This window comes from Colius striatus, chromosome 4 (genome assembly GCF_028858725.1).
Source record: "Colius striatus isolate bColStr4 chromosome 4, bColStr4.1.hap1, whole genome shotgun sequence".
NCBI classification, from domain to species: Eukaryota; Metazoa; Chordata; class Aves; order Coliiformes; family Coliidae; genus Colius; species Colius striatus.
This window is the reverse complement of record NC_084762.1, coordinates 92,118,200-92,141,849: the sequence shown is the minus strand read 5'-3', so window position 1 is coordinate 92,141,849 and position 23,650 is coordinate 92,118,200. Positions and strand designations below refer to the sequence as shown.

At 42.2% G+C, this 23,650-nt stretch overlaps 1 protein-coding gene across 1 annotated transcript in view; it reads left to right on the top strand.

The window, feature by feature from the left end:
* Positions 1-23,650, top strand: part of COL22A1 (collagen type XXII alpha 1 chain) — a 208,731-nt gene that overhangs the window by 153,938 nt on the left and 31,143 nt on the right. Inside the window, exons 32-42 of the mRNA XM_061996052.1 lie at positions 715-768; positions 1,276-1,329; positions 2,454-2,507; positions 4,520-4,573; positions 6,130-6,183; positions 7,104-7,208; positions 8,248-8,292; positions 11,109-11,186; positions 15,621-15,656; positions 16,562-16,615; positions 23,362-23,406. Coding sequence (XP_061852036.1) covers positions 715-768; positions 1,276-1,329; positions 2,454-2,507; positions 4,520-4,573; positions 6,130-6,183; positions 7,104-7,208; positions 8,248-8,292; positions 11,109-11,186; positions 15,621-15,656; positions 16,562-16,615; positions 23,362-23,406 — 633 coding nt within the window. The remainder of the gene's footprint in view (positions 1-714; positions 769-1,275; positions 1,330-2,453; positions 2,508-4,519; positions 4,574-6,129; positions 6,184-7,103; positions 7,209-8,247; positions 8,293-11,108; positions 11,187-15,620; positions 15,657-16,561; positions 16,616-23,361; positions 23,407-23,650) is intronic.

Genomic DNA, 23,650 nt, shown 5'->3' with positions numbered 1-23,650 from the left:
TCAATTTATAAACAGCCAAAATATGGGCTTATTTATTATTGTTCTAGAGCTCAGAACAAAGCTGATGAACTTCTGTCTGAAAGCATCTTCAATTTACCGTAAGGGGGAAGAACAGGAATAAATTAATCCTGTTAGTCACTGATGGTGGTGCATGAAACAATGTACTGACATTGCAGGAAGGAGCAGAAGCTGCATGAATGTGTGGAGATGTTAAAAGAGCTGGAGAACAAGGAAAGCTGCATAATGCACAGATCCTGAAATGCTCAAGATGATCCCCTGAACACCTCTCTCTTATAGGTGAAATAAGGAAGAATCTGTCTGTGGGATAACTTCCCCAGTTGTAGGGTGACAGTAGGTGTGTGGTCCTACAGAGAAGTCGTGCAGTGTCGCTGGTGCTTTTGCTGTTGGTCACATTGTCTGGCATTTTAATACATTGGAGATGAATTGATGACATTTAGGAATGTGAAATCCTTTAACTGCTGTTCTCTGTGAGGGAAATCTGTTCCCTTTTAAAACTGAACATTTTTGCAGTTATCACTATAACAGTCCCAGAAGCCTAGACACTGATTGCCAGCTCTTTCTGTGGGATGTCATTTTGATTCATTGACCTCAAAGTCCTTTGAAGAAGCTACTTTATATGAGAAATGGACTAGTGGGACTGACAGCCATGGAAATAGGTTTTATTTCTCTCTTTCTCTTATTGTTTTATATCAGGGTGAACCTGGACCAAAAGGGGACAAAGGAGATCGAGGAACAAGCGGAGAACCTGTAAGCACAGCCAAGTGTTTCTTCAGTTGGTTTTGAACTTTAGCAAGGAGAGGACATGAGAGCTGACTGGTTTAGAAGGAGAAGATGGGGCAGTTCTCATTCCATATTTGGGATGCTTCTCTCATCAGAAATGGCCACAGTGTTGCCTGGCGTTGTATTGACTGTAGAGGAAGCTACAAGACTGCATCAATTTAAGCACCTAACTTAAACTCTGGGCCTTAGTAACTGAAAAGAGGACTATGGGGTTTGATAGACAGAGCTTGGCTGACAGTAAGGTTATACAGGATTTATTAAGGGCTTTTGAAGTCATGTGGGCCAGCTAAATTGTGCATTTGACTACTGTGTTTGTATTCTGGATAAAGCTCCCAGGAGACAGAGTCCTGTGCAGTCACAGCCTCTGTAAAACCTACTCTTTCCTCTCTCAGTGGGAGGAAGGAGAAACATCTACTCAGGCAAAGAAAGGAACAGTTTCTTTCAGCTTCTTCACTTCTTCCTCTGTTTTTTCAGGGATTACCTGGGGTCCCAGGTGAACAAGGTATCCCAGGACCTGCAGGAGTACCGGTAAGAGGGCCCAGCCCTAAAGAAAATCTTTGGTATGACTAGAGAGAGGTGCCTTCAAGGTCTATATCACTGTAAATAATTATTCCCCTAAACATCTATACAGCCCATTTCTCCTTCCACGTTGTTACCAGTTCAGGGACTTCTGTAGAGGTATTTACTTTTGCTGGACATCAGGACAACATGAGGAAAATCAAAGCAGAAACATATCATCTCTGTGGCATGATCAATGTTGTCTGAGAATCTCCTTCCAACTTCAGGATCCTTCAAGAGGGCATCTTGTATCAATGCCACAGAACCACAGGTCAAATTAACTGTAGTATGTTGCCAAAACATTGCAGAGCATTCAGATTAAACCCCAACCCATTTGACCTTGAATGCAGTGTGGCTTGTGTGAAATTGTTTTACAGGATCAGTTATCTTCTGAAACTTTCTTGGCTCACATATATTGTTTCCAATCATGACTGAGGTATGTTTTCATGTCAACATTGGAGGGTATTCACTCTGCACATCATGCTGTTGTGCCCAAGCTATATGTCAGATATCACTTGAGCATCAACAGCTTACACAGCTTAACAGCAGTCTTGGCATTGTAAAAAGACAGTTATGCCAATCAACTTTTAACATCTAGTAAATGGAGAACTGTTCAGAGAGTAGATTCTGCCCTGCCAAAATCCTCAAAAAAGGGCTAAATGTTATGTAGGACTGGGACAAACCCTCTGGATTCTGATCTATTTTAGACATTCTAACTGGATGTTTGAGAACTGCAGGCAAAACTTCTCTGTTCAGGGAGAACCTTGCAGTTGAGCTGGAAATGAAGTAGCTGGTAGGCCTGAGGATAGGAAGGAGTTTCACCCAGCTGAATGCCTGCAAGCTGTAGCTGAGAAGCAGCCTCTGAGATGATCAGTCATTTGTAATTCTTCTTATGTCTCAGGGGTTTATTTTTATATATCATTTCCTCACTGCACAGGGAACTGGGAGCCATTTCCTCAGCCCTTAAACTCCTCTGTAAATTGATTAACAAAGGCCATTACCTAGAGCACTTTCAGGCATTTTGAACTGTTTTTTTACATCAGGCAATCCCATCCCATCTTTAATCAACCAATATCTCTCCTCTTGCCACACAGGGTACAAAGGGGCAGAAAGGAGCCCAAGGAGAAGCAGGAGCCCCTGGAGAGACTGTGAGTAGCTGCTTCCCCTACAGCAATTTTGCCTGGCAGTAACATACCTGCAGGGACACCGATGTCAATGCCTTGCAGATTTGCAGTCCCAGCTTGGGCACAGGGCACATCCTAAACTGCAGCTGACAGAGTCACTGCTTGTGGGTAAACAGTCACAGCTGCACCAAATAGCTCAATGCCCCAATCAGCCCAGCTCTAAATTGTGCATCTTTTGTTGGCCAAGTCTTCCCCTTCCTAACAAAATGCTCTCTTTTCTGGGTGAGGTGCAGGCAGAGCCTGTTACAGCACTGCAATATCAACCAAGCCCAAGCAGCCAGCTGGTGCAGGGAGCTCACTTCTCATCAGCAGCCTGAATTAGTTTTTGATCACTGTTGGTTTTAGGCTTCCTAGTCAATTCTGCTTTCTTTAGTAGAGGCTCATCACCAGAGGAATCATCACATACCTCTTTTTGAGGCAGGTGTTGTAGGAAGTGCTGCTGTTTCCTGACTGCTAAAGAACAGCAAAGGATTTGAGTCCCGTTTTATTGTTATGAGAGCAGATAAGCTCTTTGTGGCTGAATAAAAGACTACATACTTTCTTTGCAAGCAGAGAAGGAAGTCTGAAGAACTGTTTGAAATATTGAGAGAGAGAGGATATTTGTATCTGGGAGGAAGAGGGAATAGGAAATCCAAATTAAGCATCTTGGAGTACTGAAATTTCTTCTTCCACCTTTGTGTTCATGGTTGTCCTTGGCCTTGTGATTAGAGATTGTCTGTAGCAGTACATTGACCTTAAAACTCTGAATTATCTGTCTTCAGCAAACTTTTACTCTTGGTTGAAGGACCCCTTCAATGTTTTAGGGAGAGATAGGAGGAAAAAAAAGGCAAAAAAAACATCTCCCTTCCATCAAACTTATACATTGGTTTAATTTCTTTGTGTAAACTGGTTGCTGGAAGGGTGTTGATGCGATCCAAATGCAGTTATATGCAGGCACCTTTTATTTTGCCATCCTTTCCAGGCTGCTACTGCTCCAAATGTTTCTGTTGCCCCATAAAATAGTGACTGGAAAAAACAGAGAAATGATGAAACCTTTAATTCTGTTTTAGTGAGCCAAAAGCATTCACTTTGTGAAGAGCTGCACTGTGACAGATTTTCATCATCTCCCAACTGTTTCCATTGTCCTTCTGCAACATATTACTGCCCAGCTCTTCTGCTAAAAGGGATTTCTCTACTCCAAGTTAGATTATTTCAGTCTTCTGAGGCCGGTGTTTTTAGATAGCCTCATCTGGTTTAGCACTAAAAGGATTAGGTATTCTAACAGAAAACATTCTCCTTGCAAAACTGTGATGGCAGGTGAACTGGGGTCAGTGCAGGGTAACAGGGAGCTACAGAGGTAAGAACTTCAACTTCATACTGTCAAGTAGAGAGGAAAATGTCTAAAATACAGCTTGGTAACTTCAAATAAACATCTCTAGGGAGGTGTAAGTCCCCAAATACATGTTCTCTCATGTCCCCCATGCATTTTTTTGGGACACACATGGTCTTTCTTACCCTAAAAGCCCTTCAGCTGCAGACAGAAAAGACCTGCATTTCAGAACTAGAACATTCTAAATGCTTTGTGCTGTTCATCTATTCAGTGCAAAGGAGTGTTTTCAGGTTTTGTTCCCCAGAGCAGAGAAAGGTGGAATTGTCAACAAAGCATGTTTTGTTGACCTAGATTTTTATTTTTGTGGTAAATCAACATCCTTTCCTCTGTCCTTTTGATGTTTCATATTTTCCTTCCTGTATCTCAGCTACATTTAGGCTTCCTTTTGATGGAAGGCGATTTTAAGCTCCCATAGAAAGTCTTCATCCATTTTGTATTGTTTTGTGTTTCTTTACACTACAAAGTGTTTCTCAAAAGTGCTATTTTTTGCTTTGTGCTTGTACAACACCTTGACATGAACTCCAGTCTCCCTTGGAACATCTTGTTCCTATGATGGTACAAGTTGTCAATTACTTAGACACACACACTCTTCATTTTCTTAAAATAGGGTGTGACTGGACCAGCAGGGCCCCCAGGTCCCAGAGGCTTGCCAGGAAATGTGGTATGTATGCACCAGTGTGTTTGATTTCCCATCTGTGTCCTGATTTCTTGCTTTAAGATGTTTAGTTTTCCCTTCAGCAGAGATTACTATCAGGTTCAAAAGGCTGTGTTGCATTACACTGTTTTAACGGTTGAATTGAAAGATCTGGAGGCACCTGGGAATGATGTATCCCTGAAACATGGTATCATATTCATTTGTAGCAAGAGAGAAGCACAGAGCTGCTTCATCCCTCACCGAATTGGCAGAAGCAATTTTTGCTGCCAGCTCTTCAATAGAAAAATCATGATGTTTGTTGTCTCTCTGGTTTTGTTTCCTTTGCCTTATTTTCATCTGTCTTTTGCTTTTGAAGACGTGAGCCTCTTCATAGAGAAGTTTTATGGTAAACTCCCATTTTTGTTATGAAACCATGTAACTATTTCACCCTACAATCAGAGCTTTGAAATCAAAATGCTGACCTCCTCACCTTGGTAGATGTTCATCACCATTATTAAATTGTGAGCTTTCATGTTTGTAAAAACATTTTTGGACTAACTCTGCTTCTTGCTCCACTTGGCATTTTCTTTCTAGTGCCTGAGGTTTGTCTGTGTTTACACCAGAGTGAGTGAGAAACAGCAGTTTCACCCCATGTTTGTAATAGATTGTTCAATCATTCAGGCACAGTGGTTTAGCACAGAGGGGCTCTTTAAGGCAGAATTTACCACCTTGGCAGTCCAAGAAATCTTCAATTGCCTTCCTGCTAATTGCTAAGTTACATTTGATTTAATGATACTCATGTAATGTTTTAATTTCCAACTCTAAGGTGATATTGAAAATGAAGACCTTTCCCAGTTTTATATTCCTTTAAGCAAACTTCTACACCAGTAATACCAATATATTGCCTGTGAAAGATATTACAGTTGGAAATAATTTTTACTGGTGAAGGAAGGAAAATAATTATCACATCCATCTTACTGGTGCCATGACATCACTTCACATCTTAAAATGGAGTACAATGTGTTTTGGTGAGTTAGGAAATTATTTAATTTGGAGCTCTAAATCATCTCTATTTCATCAAGAAATCCTTTGAGATATGCCAAGACACGAAAAGGATCGAAAACTGAAATGGAAAGGAAAAGGAACATGGGAATATTTTCCAAAGTAGAGATTTAGAGAGCAGTAGCCATTTAAAAAAAAATGATATTGTGAGACTTTTGGCTTCTCTGATACAGAGGTGATGGTTAGGGGCTTGTTGGGGAAGGATTAAGAGCTGCTCAGGATTTCACAGAATGAAAAAAAGGTAGTTATTGGTAGAAATGCACAAATCTGGGATTAGCTCAATTTCTGCTTTTGCTGTTCAGCCTTTTTTTTTTACATTGGGAAAAAGAACTCCTTTAAGCACTTAGTACACAGATCTTCTGTGATGTTCTCTGGATTACAAGTTGTCTGTACTGGGAAATGTAAAAGTGATACTAATCCTTTAGATATATGGTACCAAACCCATAGGTCTATCCATTTGTTCTTGTATCAAATGCTGCTTAAAAAGAAAGTTTTAAGCTCTAAGGTTCTTTTCTTTCCAGGGTGTGCCTGGAGAGCCTGGACTACCAGGAAAGCAGGGAGAAAAGGGCGAAAAGGTGAGCTTGTTCTTTCATGAATTTGGTTCTTGGCCATTTTAAACAACCTGGGACAGAAGCAGTCTGAGCTGGGAAATTATTTAATGGGTTTGGGGATGTTTGAGACACATGGGCTCACTAGATCACCTTATCTACCCTCCTCTATTACACCTACTATAAGGTTTTCACACTATTGCAGCTTTATAATTTACCTAATAAAAGCACTGAAATACAACTGGACACAGTGAAGTCACTGCTACACATTTTGCTATGATCTGCTGTCCCCATTGCCTCACAAAAGCAGGGGTTTTGTCTTTTAGGTGCCTTCTATTCATCACTGTAATTCTGATTGAAAACTGGCTTTCATGGTTGCAAAGCACAGATTTCTGCTTTCCTTTAAGCTGTTTTAACTGCTCCATTAGTTCAGCTTCCCAGTGCATCATTACTTCTCCTTTGCCTAGCTGCTGTGTCCCATCTCAGAGCCTGGCAGTGAGCTTTCTGAGGTCAGGGGTTTGTAATGTGCTCATACACCAGCATGCTGGAGTCCTGATCTTTGTTTACTGGAGTAGAAATGATTTTCAGAAACATGGCCAGATACTTGCAGATACAGGGTTTAAAAGGGGATCAATCCCAGCCCTTTCAGTTAAATCATCTTCCAGATTACTGAGATGTACCTGAGGGTCATGTGTGGGCCAAGAGCTCTTTCATATAGCTGGTTCCCAAAACGTTTTATAATCTTTTGCTTTCCTTAAGGAAAATTACAAATGCCTTGAGATTAGTGAAGGAAAAGGCTTCCTGTGAAAGAGGGTTTCCTGTGATACCAAGAGAAATTCAGATAAGAAGGCTAGAAAAAACCACATAATTTTTAGCCCCAGTGAAGGACCTAAAACAGGAATGGTTTTTAATCTGCTACTGAGGTTTTGCTGCATTGTCTTCTGCAGGGTGATCCTGGAATAGAAGGAAAAGCAGGTTTACCTGGGCCAGCTGGAGAGCCAGGGCGTGCTGGAGAGCCAGGTTTGCCTGGTAAGGGTAAAGATGGAGAACAGGTAAGTGGTGATGGCAGTCTTTGTGCTCAGTAGTTGAATGTGAGATAGCAGGTTAAGGGAGATTCTCCTGCCCCTCTCCTATGCCCTGGTGAGGCCTCATCTGGAGTCCTGTGTCCAATTCTGGGCTCCTGAGCTCAAGAGGGACAGGGAAGTGCTGGAGAGAGTCCAGCACAGGGCCACCAAGATGATCAGGGCATGGAACATCTTTCATATGAGGAAAGGCTGCAGGACCTGGGGCTGTTTAGTCTGGAGAAGAGGAGACTGAGGGGGGATCTTGTTAACATTTATAAATATCTAAAGGGTGAGTGTCAGGAGGTTGGGACAGCCCTCTTTTCTATAGTAGCTAGCAACAGGACAAGGGGTAATGGGATGAAGCTGGAACACAGACAGTTCAATTTAAACATAAGGACAAACCGTTTCAGTGAGGGAGCCCTGGCACAGGCTGCCCAGAGAGGATGTGGAGTCTCCTGCCTTGGAGATCTTCGAGACCTACCTGGATACGTTCCTGTGTGACCTGATCTAGGTGGACCTGTTTCTGCAGGGGAATTGGAGTAGATGATCTCTAAAGCTCCCGTCCAACCCGTACTGTTCTGTGTGACTGTGCAGGAGAACAGTGGATTTTTGTTAGAGTTAAGCTACATTATCACAAGTGCTCACAGGCTGTCTGCCTGAAGCCACAAAAGACTTGTCTGTGCAAAGTGCTGCATCTAGAAAGACAGAGAGAACTGAAACTGTGCATCTTAACATTAAACCCCTTTCATGTGTCATGGTGACTATTGAAAATGGAGACCTCTGGGAGGAGGAACTGTTGTCCTTGTGACCAGTTCAAAAAAGATTAGCTTGATGGGAGTTCTCTAAAAATGTTTAATTCTAGCCAAATCAGCAGGTTATTGAATTTGCTTACATGTTTTCAGTTAAATATTGCCAAGATAGAATGAGGCAAGGATGGTGGTCGGAGGGGTGCTTGCTGCTATCTCGAAGTCCAGACTCTTTTTTGGCTGCATGATGACTATTTTCTGGTTTCGACTCTGTCCTTTAGGGGCAAAGAGGCCCTCCAGGCTTGCCAGGACCCTTTGGACATAAGGTGAGCATGGACTGTATTGTGGGCTGCTTCTCTCAGTTGCTGCAAATGGAGAAAACGTTATGGTGAAAGCATTGTGATTTTTTCACTGAAGAGTAGTGTCTGTAAAGCTGTTCTTTCTAGCCTTTTAGGGGATTCCTTTATTATTTCAATATGCCTGTAGATCTAAATATTAAAGTTCAAGTTATCTGTGTTAGCTTTCCATATTAAAAATGATTCCAGCTTTATGTGAATTCAACACAGACCAAGGGTTAAATGCACACTTTTTTAGGGAAACTGTGACTGGAGACCTGTTATTCCATACAGCTAGAGAGACAATGTGTAGCTAAAGGATGATCTACTCTTGAGACTGCCTGTCAGTCACTCAGACAGCCCTCCTCTGGAACACTCATTTCCCTCACTTCTCTCCAAGAAGGATACAAATTATTCCCTACTCAGTTCATTTTCCCACTGAGTCCTTGTTTTCCTTCCTACATTATAGTTCAGGCAAAGACTAGCTAGTCGATGAGCTTAATTACACTAATGCAGATCCTATGCAACCTGATCTAGGTGACCCTGCTTCTGCAGGTGGGTTGGACTAGATGATCTCTAAAGGTCCCTTCCAACCCCTACCATTCTATGATTCTATGAATTTATTCAGGTGAAAGCAACATTTATTCCCTTATAAATACACAGCAAAAAGAGCAAAGGGTAAGACAACAGAAACCCTTGTTTCTGGGAACATCTGGATTGTCACTTAATCTGCTATCAGATACGTTAGAAATTCTCCTCTTTGAAATGTGAATGTGCCCATATCTGGATTGGAAGAAGAGGATGTTAAAACAGAATCTGTATATTATATAAGTAGCAATGCTACAGGCTTGGGGAGGAGTGTCTGGAAAGCTGCCAGGCACAGAGGGACCTGGGAGTGTTGGTTGACAGCGGCTGAACATGAGCCAGCAGTGTACCTGGCTGGGTAAGAAGGCCAAGGGCATCCTGGCCTGGATCAGGAACAGTGTTGTCAGCAGGAGCAAGGAGGTGATCATTCCCCTGTGCTCAGCTTTGGTGAGGCCACACCTCGAATGCTGTGTCCAGTTTTGGGCCACTCTCTACAAGAAGGACATTGAGGTGTTGGAGAGGATCCAGAGGCTGGGCTACCAAGCTAGGAGAGGATTTGGAGCACATCTTAGATGAGGAACAGCTGAGAGATCTGGGACTGTTTAGTCTGGAGAAGAGAAGGCTCAGGGGAGACCTTCTTGCTCTCTACAAGTACCTGAAAGGAAGCTGTGCTGAGACAGGGGCTGATCTGTTCTCCCTAGTAACAAGCAATAGAACAAGCAGAAACAGCCTCAAGTTGCACCAGGGGAGATTCAGGCTGGTTAGATATGAGGATGAATTTCTTTGCTGACAGGGTTGTCAGGCATTGGAACAGCTGCCCAGGGAGATGCTGGAGTCACTGTCCCTGGAGGGGTTTCAGAGATGAGTGGATGTTACCCAGAGGGAAATGGGCTGGTGGGTGATAGGGCTGGGGCAAAGGCTGGGCTGGATGAACTTAAAGGTCTCTTCCAGCTGAAACAATTCTGGGATTCTATGACATAATAAAACTTCTATAGAACATTTTAATTTGTTTTGCAGCATTTTGTATGAATTCTGTGATTCTATTCTCCTGTGACTCTAATTCATTGCAGTCTGTTACATTTGTTGGACAGTTCAGAACACACAGACAATTAATAAACTGAGAATTAATTTAAAAAACAGGGAAAAAAACCCACCCAAAAAAATCTCATGAAATATTCTATTCAATACCAACACAAATGGTAAGAATCTTAATTGTGCATAGGAAAATACTGTTGAACTTTGTGTATTGAAATTATGTTCTTGAATAAAATAACAGATAAAGGATCTGTTGGGAGTGTTTGAACTAAACAAAATATATTTTCTCCCTCTGTCCTTTCAGTATTGTTTCTTTGTAATATAAGATTAGTTTAAGAAGAAAGGGAAAAAAAAAACCAGGTGATTTTGCAGACTAAATTCTGTGTGCACAGAATCCATGTGTAACAATTTCTCTATTGTGCTTCTATACAGTTGGAAGTAGTGTCATAATAAATAACATAAATAAGATTCATTGCTTTAAGTCTACTGCCAACATGAGACTGATTCTCACAACTGCAATACAATCCATAAAAATCTCATTTGGTTTCTCCCTATAACAAGAGAACAGACAAATTTAAGGGTTGCAGTTGAATTATTCCTTAGCTTTCTGTCTACAGTGCCCTTTAAACAGTGTCAAGTAGCTGTCTGTGCTCTGCAGGTTTTACTATGGAAAACCTTGTTTTCTAGAAGGGAGGTCTGTCCTTTTGCAGTATAGTTCTCTAGGGAAAGTGGTAGAACTGTTTAATTATATGTTTTTTTACCAAAGGGAGACTATTAAGGTGTGATAGAACATCCCTAATTCTGTCTTCTCCAAACAAATAACCTGTACTCAGCAATGTTTGCAGGTTTACTGTCACAGAAAGAAAAGAGCACTGTGGTCCTTAGTGTTTCCCTGAGCCAAGGAGAATGCCTAATACCCTGCAGGCAATTACAAGTGCTGGATGCTGTTCACTAAAATACATGAAAATGCTTGTAAAGGTTGTGTTCCCTGTCTGTGGTGTGATGTGGCACACATTGACGTTGTGTATGTGCTCACAGAGGTGGGCTGAGGTGAAGCAGGTACCGTTCCTCTGTGGGCAGGATCAGGTCAGGATGAATCAGTGTTACGTTCTGTTGTAAAACCTGATTGCATTTCAGCACATGTTCTCAATAGTGCACAAAGCTTTTAAGTTCTTCCTTTGTTTCAGGGTGAGAGGGGAGCTCCTGGCCTTCCTGGACTGCCAGGAGACAGAGGTGTGCCAGGAATCGGGCTGCCTGGACCCCCCGTAAGTAGCAGGTCCTGCTGCAACCTGTAACAAGGTGAAAACTTACCATTGCCATCTGAGGAATGTGTTACCCATGCTCACCTGTGCCAAGAGACTGTGGGACATTGTACCCTCTGGGGATGGAAACCACAAACTAGCCCTGAGGCTGCCTTTTGTGGCTCAGATGTCTACATGTCTCTTGTGAGAGCTCTTGGTACGTTTGGTTTTAGTTGGAAGAGAAAGGCAGAAAAGGACTATAGGAGTGATTATTACTGGCTATTACCCCTGACTTTTCTGCATCATCTTGACATGTTGGCTGTGGATGTGAGTGGATGCTGAGCCAGCAGCTCTGATCAACTGGGCAGACATGACCTCGCTGTCACCCTATTAGAAGGGATGACTGTGGCACAGATGCCCACATCAGTGACATAGTCAGCACTCTGATAGGGAAATGCAAAATCAGATTGTTTAAATTGTTGCATTCCAAGAAGGCCATCATCCCCATAATTTCACACAACTATTTAGTTGGACCTCATCCAAGCCTGAGAGCCTGCTCTGTAAAGTCTGTATTTCTGTGTCACTGGGATTCAATCACTCTAGTATTTGTCAGGTATAATTCCTCTTGTGCAGGGGAATTTGGGATTTCTCTGACTGCAGCCCTGCTCAGAGTTCTCCAGAAATGAACTGATTTTAAGGAAGAAACAAACTTTATTCCAAGCTGTAAGACATCTGAGACCAGCCCCTTGTGCATCCCCTGGTACTCTATCAATCACAGACAATGTTTTCATGCACTGATAATCTAGTTATGTTTCCTAATTAGCACAGGAAATTAACTTAAAATAATAACTCATGTTACTGTGTAATAGTGGGTGCCCAATCTAGCTTTCTGAGGTGTATTTCCACTTAATATATACTTTTACCATGCTGAATATGTTACAGCAGATTGGGTCAGTCATGTTTTCCACCATGACTGTGTCATGGCCTTCATGGTTGCCTTCAAGATTTACCTTCAAGAGTGCTATTTGTTATGATTCATCTAAGAGACAGTGATGGTTTTGCTCTTCTTAGTGTTCAGTCATGAAAAATGAAGTTAGCAAGGGAGTATCTGGCTTGTTGGAAGGTCTATGGCTAGTTTTCAATGTCTGATTTTTTGGATTCACTTCTGCATCCTGAAGTACATCATTTGACAAAGTTATTCTTTACAGGGGCTTCAGCATCTGCATATGCATTGACACAAATGACTAAGCTCTTGACACCAAATGTAGACATGTCTCACAACAGAAGATTACTTTTTGTCTGTCATGATTGTGTGACCACTCTCAGGATGATTAGCCACCTACATACCACACTGTTCCTCATTGGTTTGTTTTCATTTATTTAACCTGCTTCACTAAATACTTTTTAAAACAACTATTGTGATGGTTTTCTCCACTGTAGGTTCATCATAACCTCAGCTTCAGTGCAGACTGTGAAACTTGATAAAACACTGTATATACATCAAGCTTTCACAAAGAATGAGTCCCACAGACCAGAATAGAAGCAGTGGAGCTGCTTCAGTGCATATTACACACTGAATTAAAGGTGCCAGCCTATACTCTTTTTAGAAATGTGACACAGTTGTGTGTATAATGCTTTCAGCTTCAGAGCTGAGAGGCAGCAGCTCTTTTTAATGGGAGCCCTCACCCTCTTTCCTCCTGTGCCCTTAACATCTCTCAGACTTTGCTCCCTGCATAAGAGGTATATATAACTGAGGAGTTTTTCACTTTGTCTGCTAAAGTAGAGTTAGTATTTACATAAAACTGAACCATAAACTGAATGTTAGCAGAGTGTGCTCTTCCCAAGTGAACCATAAACAGGAGAGGAGAGTGCTTGGAGAAATGGGCTGAATTCACATGCTTATGCTGAAGTTGCCTAATGGATGTGTGTGCTGCTTAAATAGAAGAGTTTTGCTCTTTCTCTGCCTTGCCCTGTTTATATTCCTATGGGTTCAGAATTATGTATTTAGCCTTTGCTTTAGCAGAGCATTAAGACATCTTGCATGGACTACTGTGTGAGGATTAGTGAATTAATGTGCCTGAAATAGAAACCAAAAGGAGAGGAGTCATAGTGTTAGCCAATTTATTCAAACACAGCCCCAGATATGTGAGGTCAAGTAATTTTTTGGATGTGTTTGGAATGCCAGATTGACTTATCCATGCTGAATACAGGTACTGTGTGCCTTTTGTGGTGTTCCCATAGAAGTGGATGTCTACTAGTGACTCAGTTGCACCTTTTTAAGTTACATCCCCAAAAGAGCAGCATGTGTAAGCCCACTGGACTGCCTGCTTTGGCCTCATTTAAAGACCTTGTAAGTCCCAAAGGATATGACTATGCCACTTTGCCAGGGAAGTGATTATGCCCCTCTACTCTGCACTGAGGCTGCACTTTGAGTACTGTGTTCAGTTTTGGGCCCCTCACTCCAAGAGGGACATTGAGGTGCTGGAACATGTACAGAGATGGGCAAAGATCTGAGGAAGGGTCTGGAGCACAAGTGCTGTGAGAAGCAGCTGAAGCAGCTGGAGGTGTTTAGTCTGGAGAAGAAGAGGCTGAGGGGAGATGTGTTCAATCTCTACAACTCCCTGACAGAAGTTGTGCTGAGGTGATGGAAGGTCTCTTCTCCTAGGTAACAAGGGATAGGACAAGAGGAAATGGTCTCAAGTTGCCCCAGGGGAAGTTTAGGTTAGAGATTAGGAAGAATTTTTTCCCTGAGAGGGTTGTTAGACACTGTCCCAGGCTGCCCAGGGAGGGGGTAGGGTCCCCATCCCTGGAGATATTGAAAAGACGTGTAGCTGAGGTGCTCAGGGCCATGGGTTAGTGATGGGCTTGTCAATGTGAGGTGAGGGGTTGGATTTGGTGATCTTAAAGGTCTTTTCCAACCAAAACAATTCTGATTCTTTAATGATGATGTAGCAGAGTATCATATCTGTGCCTGTGTGCACACACAGTGCACCTAAGTAGTTAATGCCCAGGTAGCCAAGTAACTCTTCATAAGGTTGTCTGCATAAATAATACAACAAAATGGAGACAGTGGACCAACCTGACACGTAGTGATTGACAGTTGCTGGCACTCAGACCTCTCCTACTCACCAGCTCATCTGGCTTAAAGCTCACTAAATTTCAACCACATGAGCTCAGATTCATGAGCTCACCCATGCTGATGAATATTATAAAGAGGATTTAATGGGAATATAGTCGATGGAGTTAGATCAGACTCGCAGCCAGGCACCAGTGGGGTTCCCCAGGCCTCAATTTTAAATGATACTGTACTTAGGAGAAGATGTGGACTCCCTTAATGGGGTAGAGAAGACTTACAGAGCTGTCTGGAGAGACTAGAGAGCTGGACAATCACCAGCTGTATGAAATTCAGTAAGTGCTACATTCTTCAACTGGGATGGGGTAATCCTGGTTCTGTTGGAAAATGAGAGGCTGGAGAGCAGCCCTGAGGGAAGAGATTGGGGGGTTTGGATTGAAGGCAAGTTGACTATGAGTCAACAGTGTGTCCTGGCAGACAAAAGGGCCAAACATGTCCTGGGGTGCATCAAGCACATCCTACTTAGTCAGTCCACTCCACACTGCACTGGTGCAGCCTCAGATCAAGTGCTGTGTGCAGTTCTGGGTGCCTCAATGTAAGAGAAACATCAAACTATCAGAGTGTGTCCAAGAAGAAGGTGACTAAGATGGTGAAAGGTCTCAAGAACAAGACTTAGGAGGAGCAGCTGAAGTCATTTGGTTTATTCAACTTGGAGAAGAGAAGGCTGAGAAGGGACCCCATCACAGTCTACAACTTCCTCATGGAGGGCAGCAGAGAAGAAATTGCTGACAGTGCTAATCATCTCTCTAGTGACCAGTGATAAGACATGAGGAAATGGGCTGAAGCTGTGTCAGGGGAAGTTCAGATTGGATATTAGGAAAAGGTTCTTCACTGGAAGGATGGTCAGTCAATGGAGCAGGTGCCCTGGGGAAGTGATCACAGCACCAGCTTGCCAGAGTTCAAGAAGCTTCTTAGTTTAGCTTTAGATAGTCTTGTAGGGAGCAGGGAGTTGGACTCCTTTCCAACCTGAGATATTCTATGATACTATGGTGATGAAGTGCAGGGCTCAGTCAGACAAACATCATGTTAGCATACAGCTCACCTCTCTGGTCCCTTTGCTCTCTTTTTCTCACACTTTTTCCTCCATGATCAACTTCATTTTATTCCTTACTCTGCCTCTCATCCTTCATCCAGCATCCTACTGTAAGTATTGTACACTCCAACAATGCTTGGGTGAGCAGCCTGTCAGATTTCCTTCTTTTCTTCAGCTTTCCTTCTCCTGGGTTTTTGCTACCGTTATGCTACAGGACCCACTTTGATCAGCCAAGGGTGGGATGTGTGTTAATTGTAAGTGGTTTTATTGCTGTGTTTTTTTTCCTTTGCAGGGCCCTGCAGGACCCCCAGGAGACAAAGGGTCATTGGTACAGTATGTCTTTCTAACTACACCCAGATTTTATGGGGAGGAGACAACTGCATTAATTGTGTTTCTACCAGTGGGTTCATGAAGGCATGTTTAAATACTTTATTTTTGCCCAAGGACCTCAGAGTGGCTGACCCTCCAAAGCAAATTTCTCTTGTGCATTACCAGCTACTTGTGTGCTATATTGAGTTGTGAGAAAGAGTTGATGGAGGCTTTTGGCATAGTGACAACTTTTCCTTACCTGTCAGTAGTCCTACACAAGAAAGAATGAGCCACTTGTCTAACCTTTCATTCAAAAAGAGTATTTCAAGGCATGTAATTCAAGGTACGCTGCTATATCTAATAGTCAAGGCTTCAAAGGTTTTGTTTAAACCATTTTTAAGCCTTTTTCTTACTTAAATCTTGCAGAAAACCTTGCCTTTCAATATTCCCCAAACACACTTAGTTCAGAGCATGCAGTTTATTGTTGTGGTACAAATAACTGTGTGCCATGGTCTCAGTAAATGCTGGCATGAATTTCCAGCACAACAACTAGTCCTAGCTAATGTACTAGGTTGGAGGACCTAGACCTTCTTTTCTCCTCTACAGTCCTGTTTTCAGTCTTACTTTCTCCCTGTTCATAAAATTGCCTCCCATAAAGAATCATTATTACCTTTGCAATCAGAGTATGTGAGGCTTGACTGTAGTGATGCCCATAAAGTCCCTTGAGGCACAGAAATGACTGAATACTGTGATAGTGCAATGTAGGTTGATTTCCTTAGTTAAATTCTCTCACAGTTGTCTAACTGCTACTCTCTTAGTGTTGGTTTTTTCCCCAGTAACTATTGGGTTTAGGCTTTCTTCAGCTAAGAAGCTGCTCATAAGTACTGTTTGGGTTACTGGGTTTGTCTGTTCTCTCCCTGCCAGGGTCCCCGCGGTGTACCTGGTATCCCTGGACCACAGGGACCTCCTGGCCATGATGTAAGTAAAAGAAAAGTGTAAATGCTTAAGAAATTTGCCAATGCTTGAGTGTAATTTCTCTAAAAATGGTGCTCATGCTCCACTGCAGTCATTGAGTGTTACTAGGATGGTCCAAGGGAGATGATTTGCAGAAGTGGAGCTCTTACAAGTTAGGATGTTGAGGGGAAAAGAATTAGACTGAAGAGGACCATCTCAAGGAAAGTGGTAGACTTTATCACTGAGCCATTTTAAAATGACACTGAAGAGGGACTTGGCAGCATACACTGGAGAGCAATCCCACGTTAGAAAAGGAATGATTGTTAAGCTGTCCAGGAACTTCTTAAAAGCCACTGAGATAAGTGGCCTGCAATACTTCTATGAAAAGAGGGACACAGCTGTTAAGAAGCTCTCTCTAGAGTTCCTTGTACTGCTGCTACTGTGCATGAGAGATGACACTTTAACCTCTTGGCACGTTGTCCTCGATCCTGCCATCTCAGTGAGTGAGTCATGGAGCTGATAGTTAGAGAGAAACCTGGCAGACTCCCAGCTGGAAAGCTGACCCCTCTCACTGCCTGGCTTTGTCTCAATGTTTAATCAGAAAGAAGAGGTGTTTTTTTTCGGTTTACTGGTCAGCCAGCTCTGTCATGTGGAAACCAGTCCTGGAGGAAAACCAACAAGGAAGCTCTGAAGATTTTTGAAAGGCTTCATATATTTGGGTTTGTGCCAATTGAGGAAATGCAGTGGAGTGGGAGCAATGGCCTTTAACTCTCCTTAGCACTGCTTCATGATGCTGTGTCTGAAATGGGTATCAGTTTTCACAAAGTCTATGGCAAGTGATCTTCAGTGCTAGTGTGGTTTTTTTGAGGTACATCAGCTGGCCTAAGAGTGTACTTTCCTATGGGATGCATCTCCTTTTCTCCTGCAGTGACTGGAGAAAAAGGTCTAGTTTTCTTCCCACCTATTTTATCACAAGAGAAATAATTATCATCAGGGTATTCCTCCACAGTCTGTGACAGTGCAAAAAGTCCTTTGCCTCCATCACCTTGTGCCCCTGAGGCAGAGTCTGATTGTATCCTTCTGACTGCCTCTAGATCTCCTCACCTTCTCTGAAATGTACGAGATGTTTAATCAAGTGGTTTTAAACAGGTGATATAATAGATGGGTTTATTCCAACAGCATAGTGTGAAGGGAATGCCAAAGCCAGCAGAGTCTCTTTCTAGCTGTGCTCCCATCAGCATTGACTGGTCAGCCCTTGGAGAGGCAGTACTACAGTCTTTACATCTTTCCTGCAGATAATTGTATGGATGACCATTCGTTATGACACTTGTAAAACACATCCTCTATTACACTGTTTTACTTGCACTCAGTGTGTCTTTTAGGAGCTTTCTGTATCTGTTGATCACCTGTTAAACAGTTGTACCTGTGCCTCAGGAAGTGTAAATGCAACTGCAGGGCACACGCCAGCATTTCTTGGCATAACAGCAGGCGTAGCTGTTTTGACAAGATGTTTGCAGTTTCTTGATCTCCACTTTGATTTATGACTAGTGCAAAGGATTTTTTGTTCTGCTTTTTCAGGCTTGTATATCAGTATAATGGAGCATGTCCATTTTTGTACTCTGTTGTGTTTGACCAGTATGTTGTCAGTTAGGAAAGCTAATGTGAATTTGCCATGCACTTCCAAGCCATCCAGTGGCAGTAGCCTTAATGACTTGCCTCAATGTCTTCATTTTGTTTGCTGTGGCCTTTGCAAATGTATTTTGCAGTGTTTTTTTTTTTCTGAGACTGAATAATTCTATCATATCACATCTACATATATTAGATTATTCTCTACAATATTTTTTTCCAGTTGTAGACTCATCAGATGCTCTTGGAAGTGTCTGCTCTAACTTGTATTCCCTGACACTGCATATTTACAGTTGTATTTGGGGAGGCAGAAGAATCAGTACTTCATTTGCAATAGCTTTGACGAGAATTATCAGCCATAGGTGAACAGATTGGGTTTATTATGTGACTACATTCTACTGCATATCCTTATTTATGATTTGCTCCTTAATTTCCCTTGTTGTATTGAAAAAGGTCCTTGATCAAATACCCCTAAAGGAGCAGATGCTCTCTGGATGTGTACCCTTAAACTACTCATTTTTGGGAAACATCTACTCTCTGTCTGCTGGCAGAGAAAATCGCAGAATCTGAAGGGTTGGAAGGGACCTCAAAAGCTCATCCAGTCCAACCCCCCTGCCAAAGCAGGACCATCTAGAGTAGGTCACACAGGAACTCATCCAGGTGGGTTTGGAATGTCCCCTGAGAAAGAGATTCAGCAAAATATTTCTGTTCAACACATTTATTTCCCTTAGATTATAAACCAAATTGAATGAGATATTCTCTTTCCCAACTATCAGCAGTGAAGACACCCATTTATTTGTCTTTCTTTATTTTGATTATGATAATTTTAATTAAGATCAATGTTGAATTAATAACTTTGTAATTATGCTAATTAGCTATGACAAGTAAGTTCCAGTGTTACCAGGAAATTAATCTGCCCCTGCACTTATCTTCCTAACTACAAAAACTTTGTGGATGCATACATTACTGCCATTGGATCTGAAAAGCAGAGCTTTCTGTTCTAGAGTTGATTTTTCCTTAGAGTTGTCGTAGAATCATAAAATGGTAGGGTTGGACCTTTAGAGATCATCTAGTCCAACCCCGCTGCAGAAGAAGATTGACCCAGATCAGGTCACACAGGAACATGTCCAGGCAGGTCTTGAAGACCTCCAAGGAAGGAGCCTCCACAACCCCTCTGGTCAGCCTGTGCCAGGGCTCCCTCACCTCACAGTGAAATAGTTTTTTCTTACATTTAAGTGGAACTCTTTGTATTCTGAGGAGCTTTTGTGTTTATTTTAGGCTACATACACCCCAAACCAGACTTATTAAACCTTCTATTGGCTTTTTATTACTGAGACTTACTCAAATTGTTGCATTTCAAGTTTGATTTTCAGACTTGTAATAGAACTGCCTACACATAAGCATGAGTGACTAATTTCATTATACACTTTCCTTATTTTCACATACATCACCTACCTGAGCATCATTTTTCAGCTTGTCATCTGCACTGATTCCATCATTTCCCAGTTAGAAACCACTCCTGTGTGGCAGAGTTTGCAGGCTGATACAGTACTCTGGAGCCTGTGCTTCATACCTCTGCACTGATGACATCTGTTTCCTGCACTGGTATGCTGTACCACTCATCACATTATTCTGCTTTGTGCCAACCACTGTTGGCTGCAAACCCCTGAATGTGTTCAAACTTTATGAGCTTTCCAACACTGGTTGTTATTTGGGTCTGTACACGTTCTCACATCACGTTTGCAACCTTTCTTTTCAGTGCTATGCAGGTTTTTTTGAGCAGACAAGTTCTTTTTGTATTATTTTCTGGCTTTCATTTCTGCAGTTTCCTCCTCTGTTAGTCAGCTTGTCAGGAGCATTTGTACTCCCCGTGTCCCACCTACCATTTGCATTCTGCTCTAAGCAATGTTTGCAGCTTGGCCCTTGTTGTCAGCCTTTTCTAACTCCAGACCTCTGTAGTCCAGCAATCTTTCCTCTAGTTTGAACTTCCCTTCCAGTTGCTTGTTTGCTGACAAATCAACATGCTGAAGTGCCACCCTTCTACATCTGCTTTGATCATTTCAGCTCAGACAAGCATTCTTCAAAGGACACCCTGGTTTTTTTGTAGTCTTGTACCTTTCAGCTGTTTGACTTTCCTGGTGATGCAGTGGGGTTTGGATATGTCAGCCATGACACATAGCTTAATTTTGTATCCTGGCTTATTTACTCCCTCTCAAAAGCATTACCAACTCCACATCATGCAGTGTTCAAGAAAACAGGTCCATCCCTTCTTGTCTCAAGACAACCTGATACCATGTGGATATCACAGGCGTGCTTAAGCCTTTCCTGGGGTTTCAGTTGTAGTCACACCCTTCTTGTGTGTCTTTTTCTCATAACTAAGAAGTCTTTTCCTATATTCATTAAATAAAACTACTTATATGCTTGAATTCCACTGATAGCACCATGTCATGTTTCAGATGCCTAAGCAAAAGTCTGTCAGTGAGCCCCATGGTTGAAATAGTTTATTTATAGCCATGTTAATAGTCAGACGTTTCTAAATTGTCTTTTCTGTGTCGCTTTCTGATCCAGGGTGATTCTCATGGCTCAAGTCTTTGTATTGCATTGCAATTCTTAAAGTAAGTGCTATGTGAATCTTCCTGAACAAAGTAGGTCTGGGAATAGAAGATATGTGTAACTACTATTTAGACAACCCTCTTTCTACTCACAGAAGTGGTTGAGATCCACAGTGGGAAGAACACCCAAAGCATGACCTGACTATTGGCACCTGTGAAAGAGAAGGGACTTTGGGAACATCCCACAGTCGCTGCTCTGTGGAAGAGGCAAAACTATAAATAGTTGTAATGTTTCCTTAGATTTACTCAATTCCCCAGAAGGACATTTGTGGAGAATTGTGAGCTAAGAATCTCCTTCACATCTTATCTTTTTTTGATTCTTCCCTGCAGATGGTTTAGTTTCTTGTGACCGAAGCTTTCATCCACTGACTTTTGGGCTACTTCTTTTCCACTTTAGAATCATAGAATGGTAGGGGTTGGAAGGGACCTTTAGAGATCCTCTAGTCCAACCCCCCTGCAGAAGCAGGTTCACCCAGATCAGGTCACATAGGAACATGTCCAGGCGGGTCTTGAAGACTCTTCAGTTAATATTTGATATTCCTCTCTTAGAAAGTCAAGGTAACTGAAGGATTGTTGTTCACACAGAAGTGTTTAATGTGGACATAGAAAAAGAACAATCATTTTTCTCTCTCCTCTAGAAAGAGGTACAGGATTTTGTTTATAAGTGAAATACAAGCATGATACTGAAAAAAAAACCCCTTTGAAGACCAGCAGGCCCAGGGCAGTGATTATCCCACTGTACTTGTCCCTGGTGAGGCTGCACCTCGAGTGCAGTGTTCAGTGTTGGGCCCCTCACTACAAGAAAGACTGAGGTGTGTCCAGAGACAGACAACAGAGCTGGTGAAGGGTCTGAAACACAAGTAGTGTGAGGAGTGGCTGAGGGAACTCGAGTTGTTTAGGCTCCTGAAAAGGAGACTCAGACCTTGTTGAGGGGATCAAGTCTCTTCTCTTGAGTAACAAGTTCTTGTGTCCCCAAGAAGGTCTTGTTCTCTGCAACTGCCTGAAAGGGAGTTGTGGTGAGATGGGGATCAAGTCTCTTCTCTTGAGAAACAAGTGATAGAAAGAGAGAAAACGGGTTCACATTGTGCCAGAGGATGTTTAGATTGGAGATACGAAAAAGTTCCCCTGCCCTGGAGATATTTAAAAGCCACATAGCAGAGGTGCTGAGGGACATGGTTTAGTGATGGGCTTCCCAGTGTTAAGTTAGAGGTTGGACCTGATGATCTTAAAGGTCTAAAATGATTCTATGATTCTATAATTATGGTGTAGCAGAGTATCACAGCTTTGCACACGGTGCACTGAAGTCGTTAATCCCCAGGTAGCCAACTATCTCCTTATCTGGTTGTCTTCCTAAAAAAAACCAGCAAAATGACTGTAGACAACAGACCAACCTGGGACTTAGAGGTTAGTCCCCTTCCTGACAAAGCATTTGACCAAGTTTTAAAGGAGCTTTCCAGGAGGGAAGTACAGATAGTCTCAGAGAGTCCCCTAAGTAGCTGTTGCTGAGCCAAGAGCAATTGAAAGCTTCTACTTGTATCTTCAGTGTGTGGTTTTACATCCTGGGGCAGGAATCTGGCACCATCCCAGAGCCCTCTCCAGGTGGGTCCTGCTGCAGAATCAGCAAAATTGAACATAAGATGCTTTTAAGTTGCCAGTAGAAACTGTTCCTGCAGGGGCAAAAATGGTCACTTAGGACAGCCTTCTATATGTGGTTAAAGTAGACAGGTTATATTTACTGTGTTCTTGAAGATATTGAACATGGACAGAATACGCATACACTTGAGTGATGACACGGGGTGACAGGCCAGCTGGGTACAGGAATTTGGCAGAGAATGGTTTGGGGAAATCTCACACACTCTAGCTTAAAACACCACTGCAGAGATCCTTGCAATGAAGATTTCTGTCACCATCTGGACAGTGACGCCCTGCCTTGTTCAGAAGATTGTTTCCCATGTGAGCATTACTTCATACAAAGATTTAAAAAGAACCTTTTGTTTTATTTGTTGTTGTTTGTAGTTTGTTTTGTGTTATAACAAATTAATCACTTCTTAATGACAGACAAGAGATGCCCCTTGTGTGTGTATAGGGGTCCTTTTTCCAAACCATCACTGCCTGGGCCTTGAATTCTAAGGATGTTGCTCATTTCTATGCCTTCATCTCTTGGAAACTGATACTAATATACTCCCACAAACATACAAAAAAAGAAGGCTCATTGCTATTTCAGATGCAAGGGACCTGTATGCAATGCTTATGCAAAGCAAGAGTTTGATTTTGTATGTTATAGGTGTCTTCAGAGTTTGAAGTCTTCATCTTTTACATTATTGCAGTTCATAGATTTTCCTGTGGCCAGAAGACAAGCTAAAGCAATTTCAGTCTTTGCGTGACTCCAATAAATGTAACCACATTACTGTTGAGTGTTTAGTGGCAGAAAGTAAAATGAATGCTATTCCAGTGCAGTCAGCAGAGTGTGTGAGCAACCAGGGGGTTATTGTATGATAACATCACCTGTTTTTTCTTTCTTTCAATCCATAGGGTCTACCTGGAAACCCAGGGGAAAGAGGACCTCCTGGAAAACCAGTATGTAATTCCATCTCAATATTGCATCATCCTTTTAACTCATTTTCCACCTGTACACCTCACCTGAGAATTGCACTTCAGTGTATTTTCACTGCTGCTTTTCCCAGCAGAGCAACTGGAAAAAAAACAGAGCCACTGAGGGGTTGTGATAAAAAGATCTGTGATGGCTTTGGAAATATGAAAATAACTGGATATCCTGCATCTAAATAAAAGCCAAAAGTTTAAGGGTACTTTCTTAGCTTCA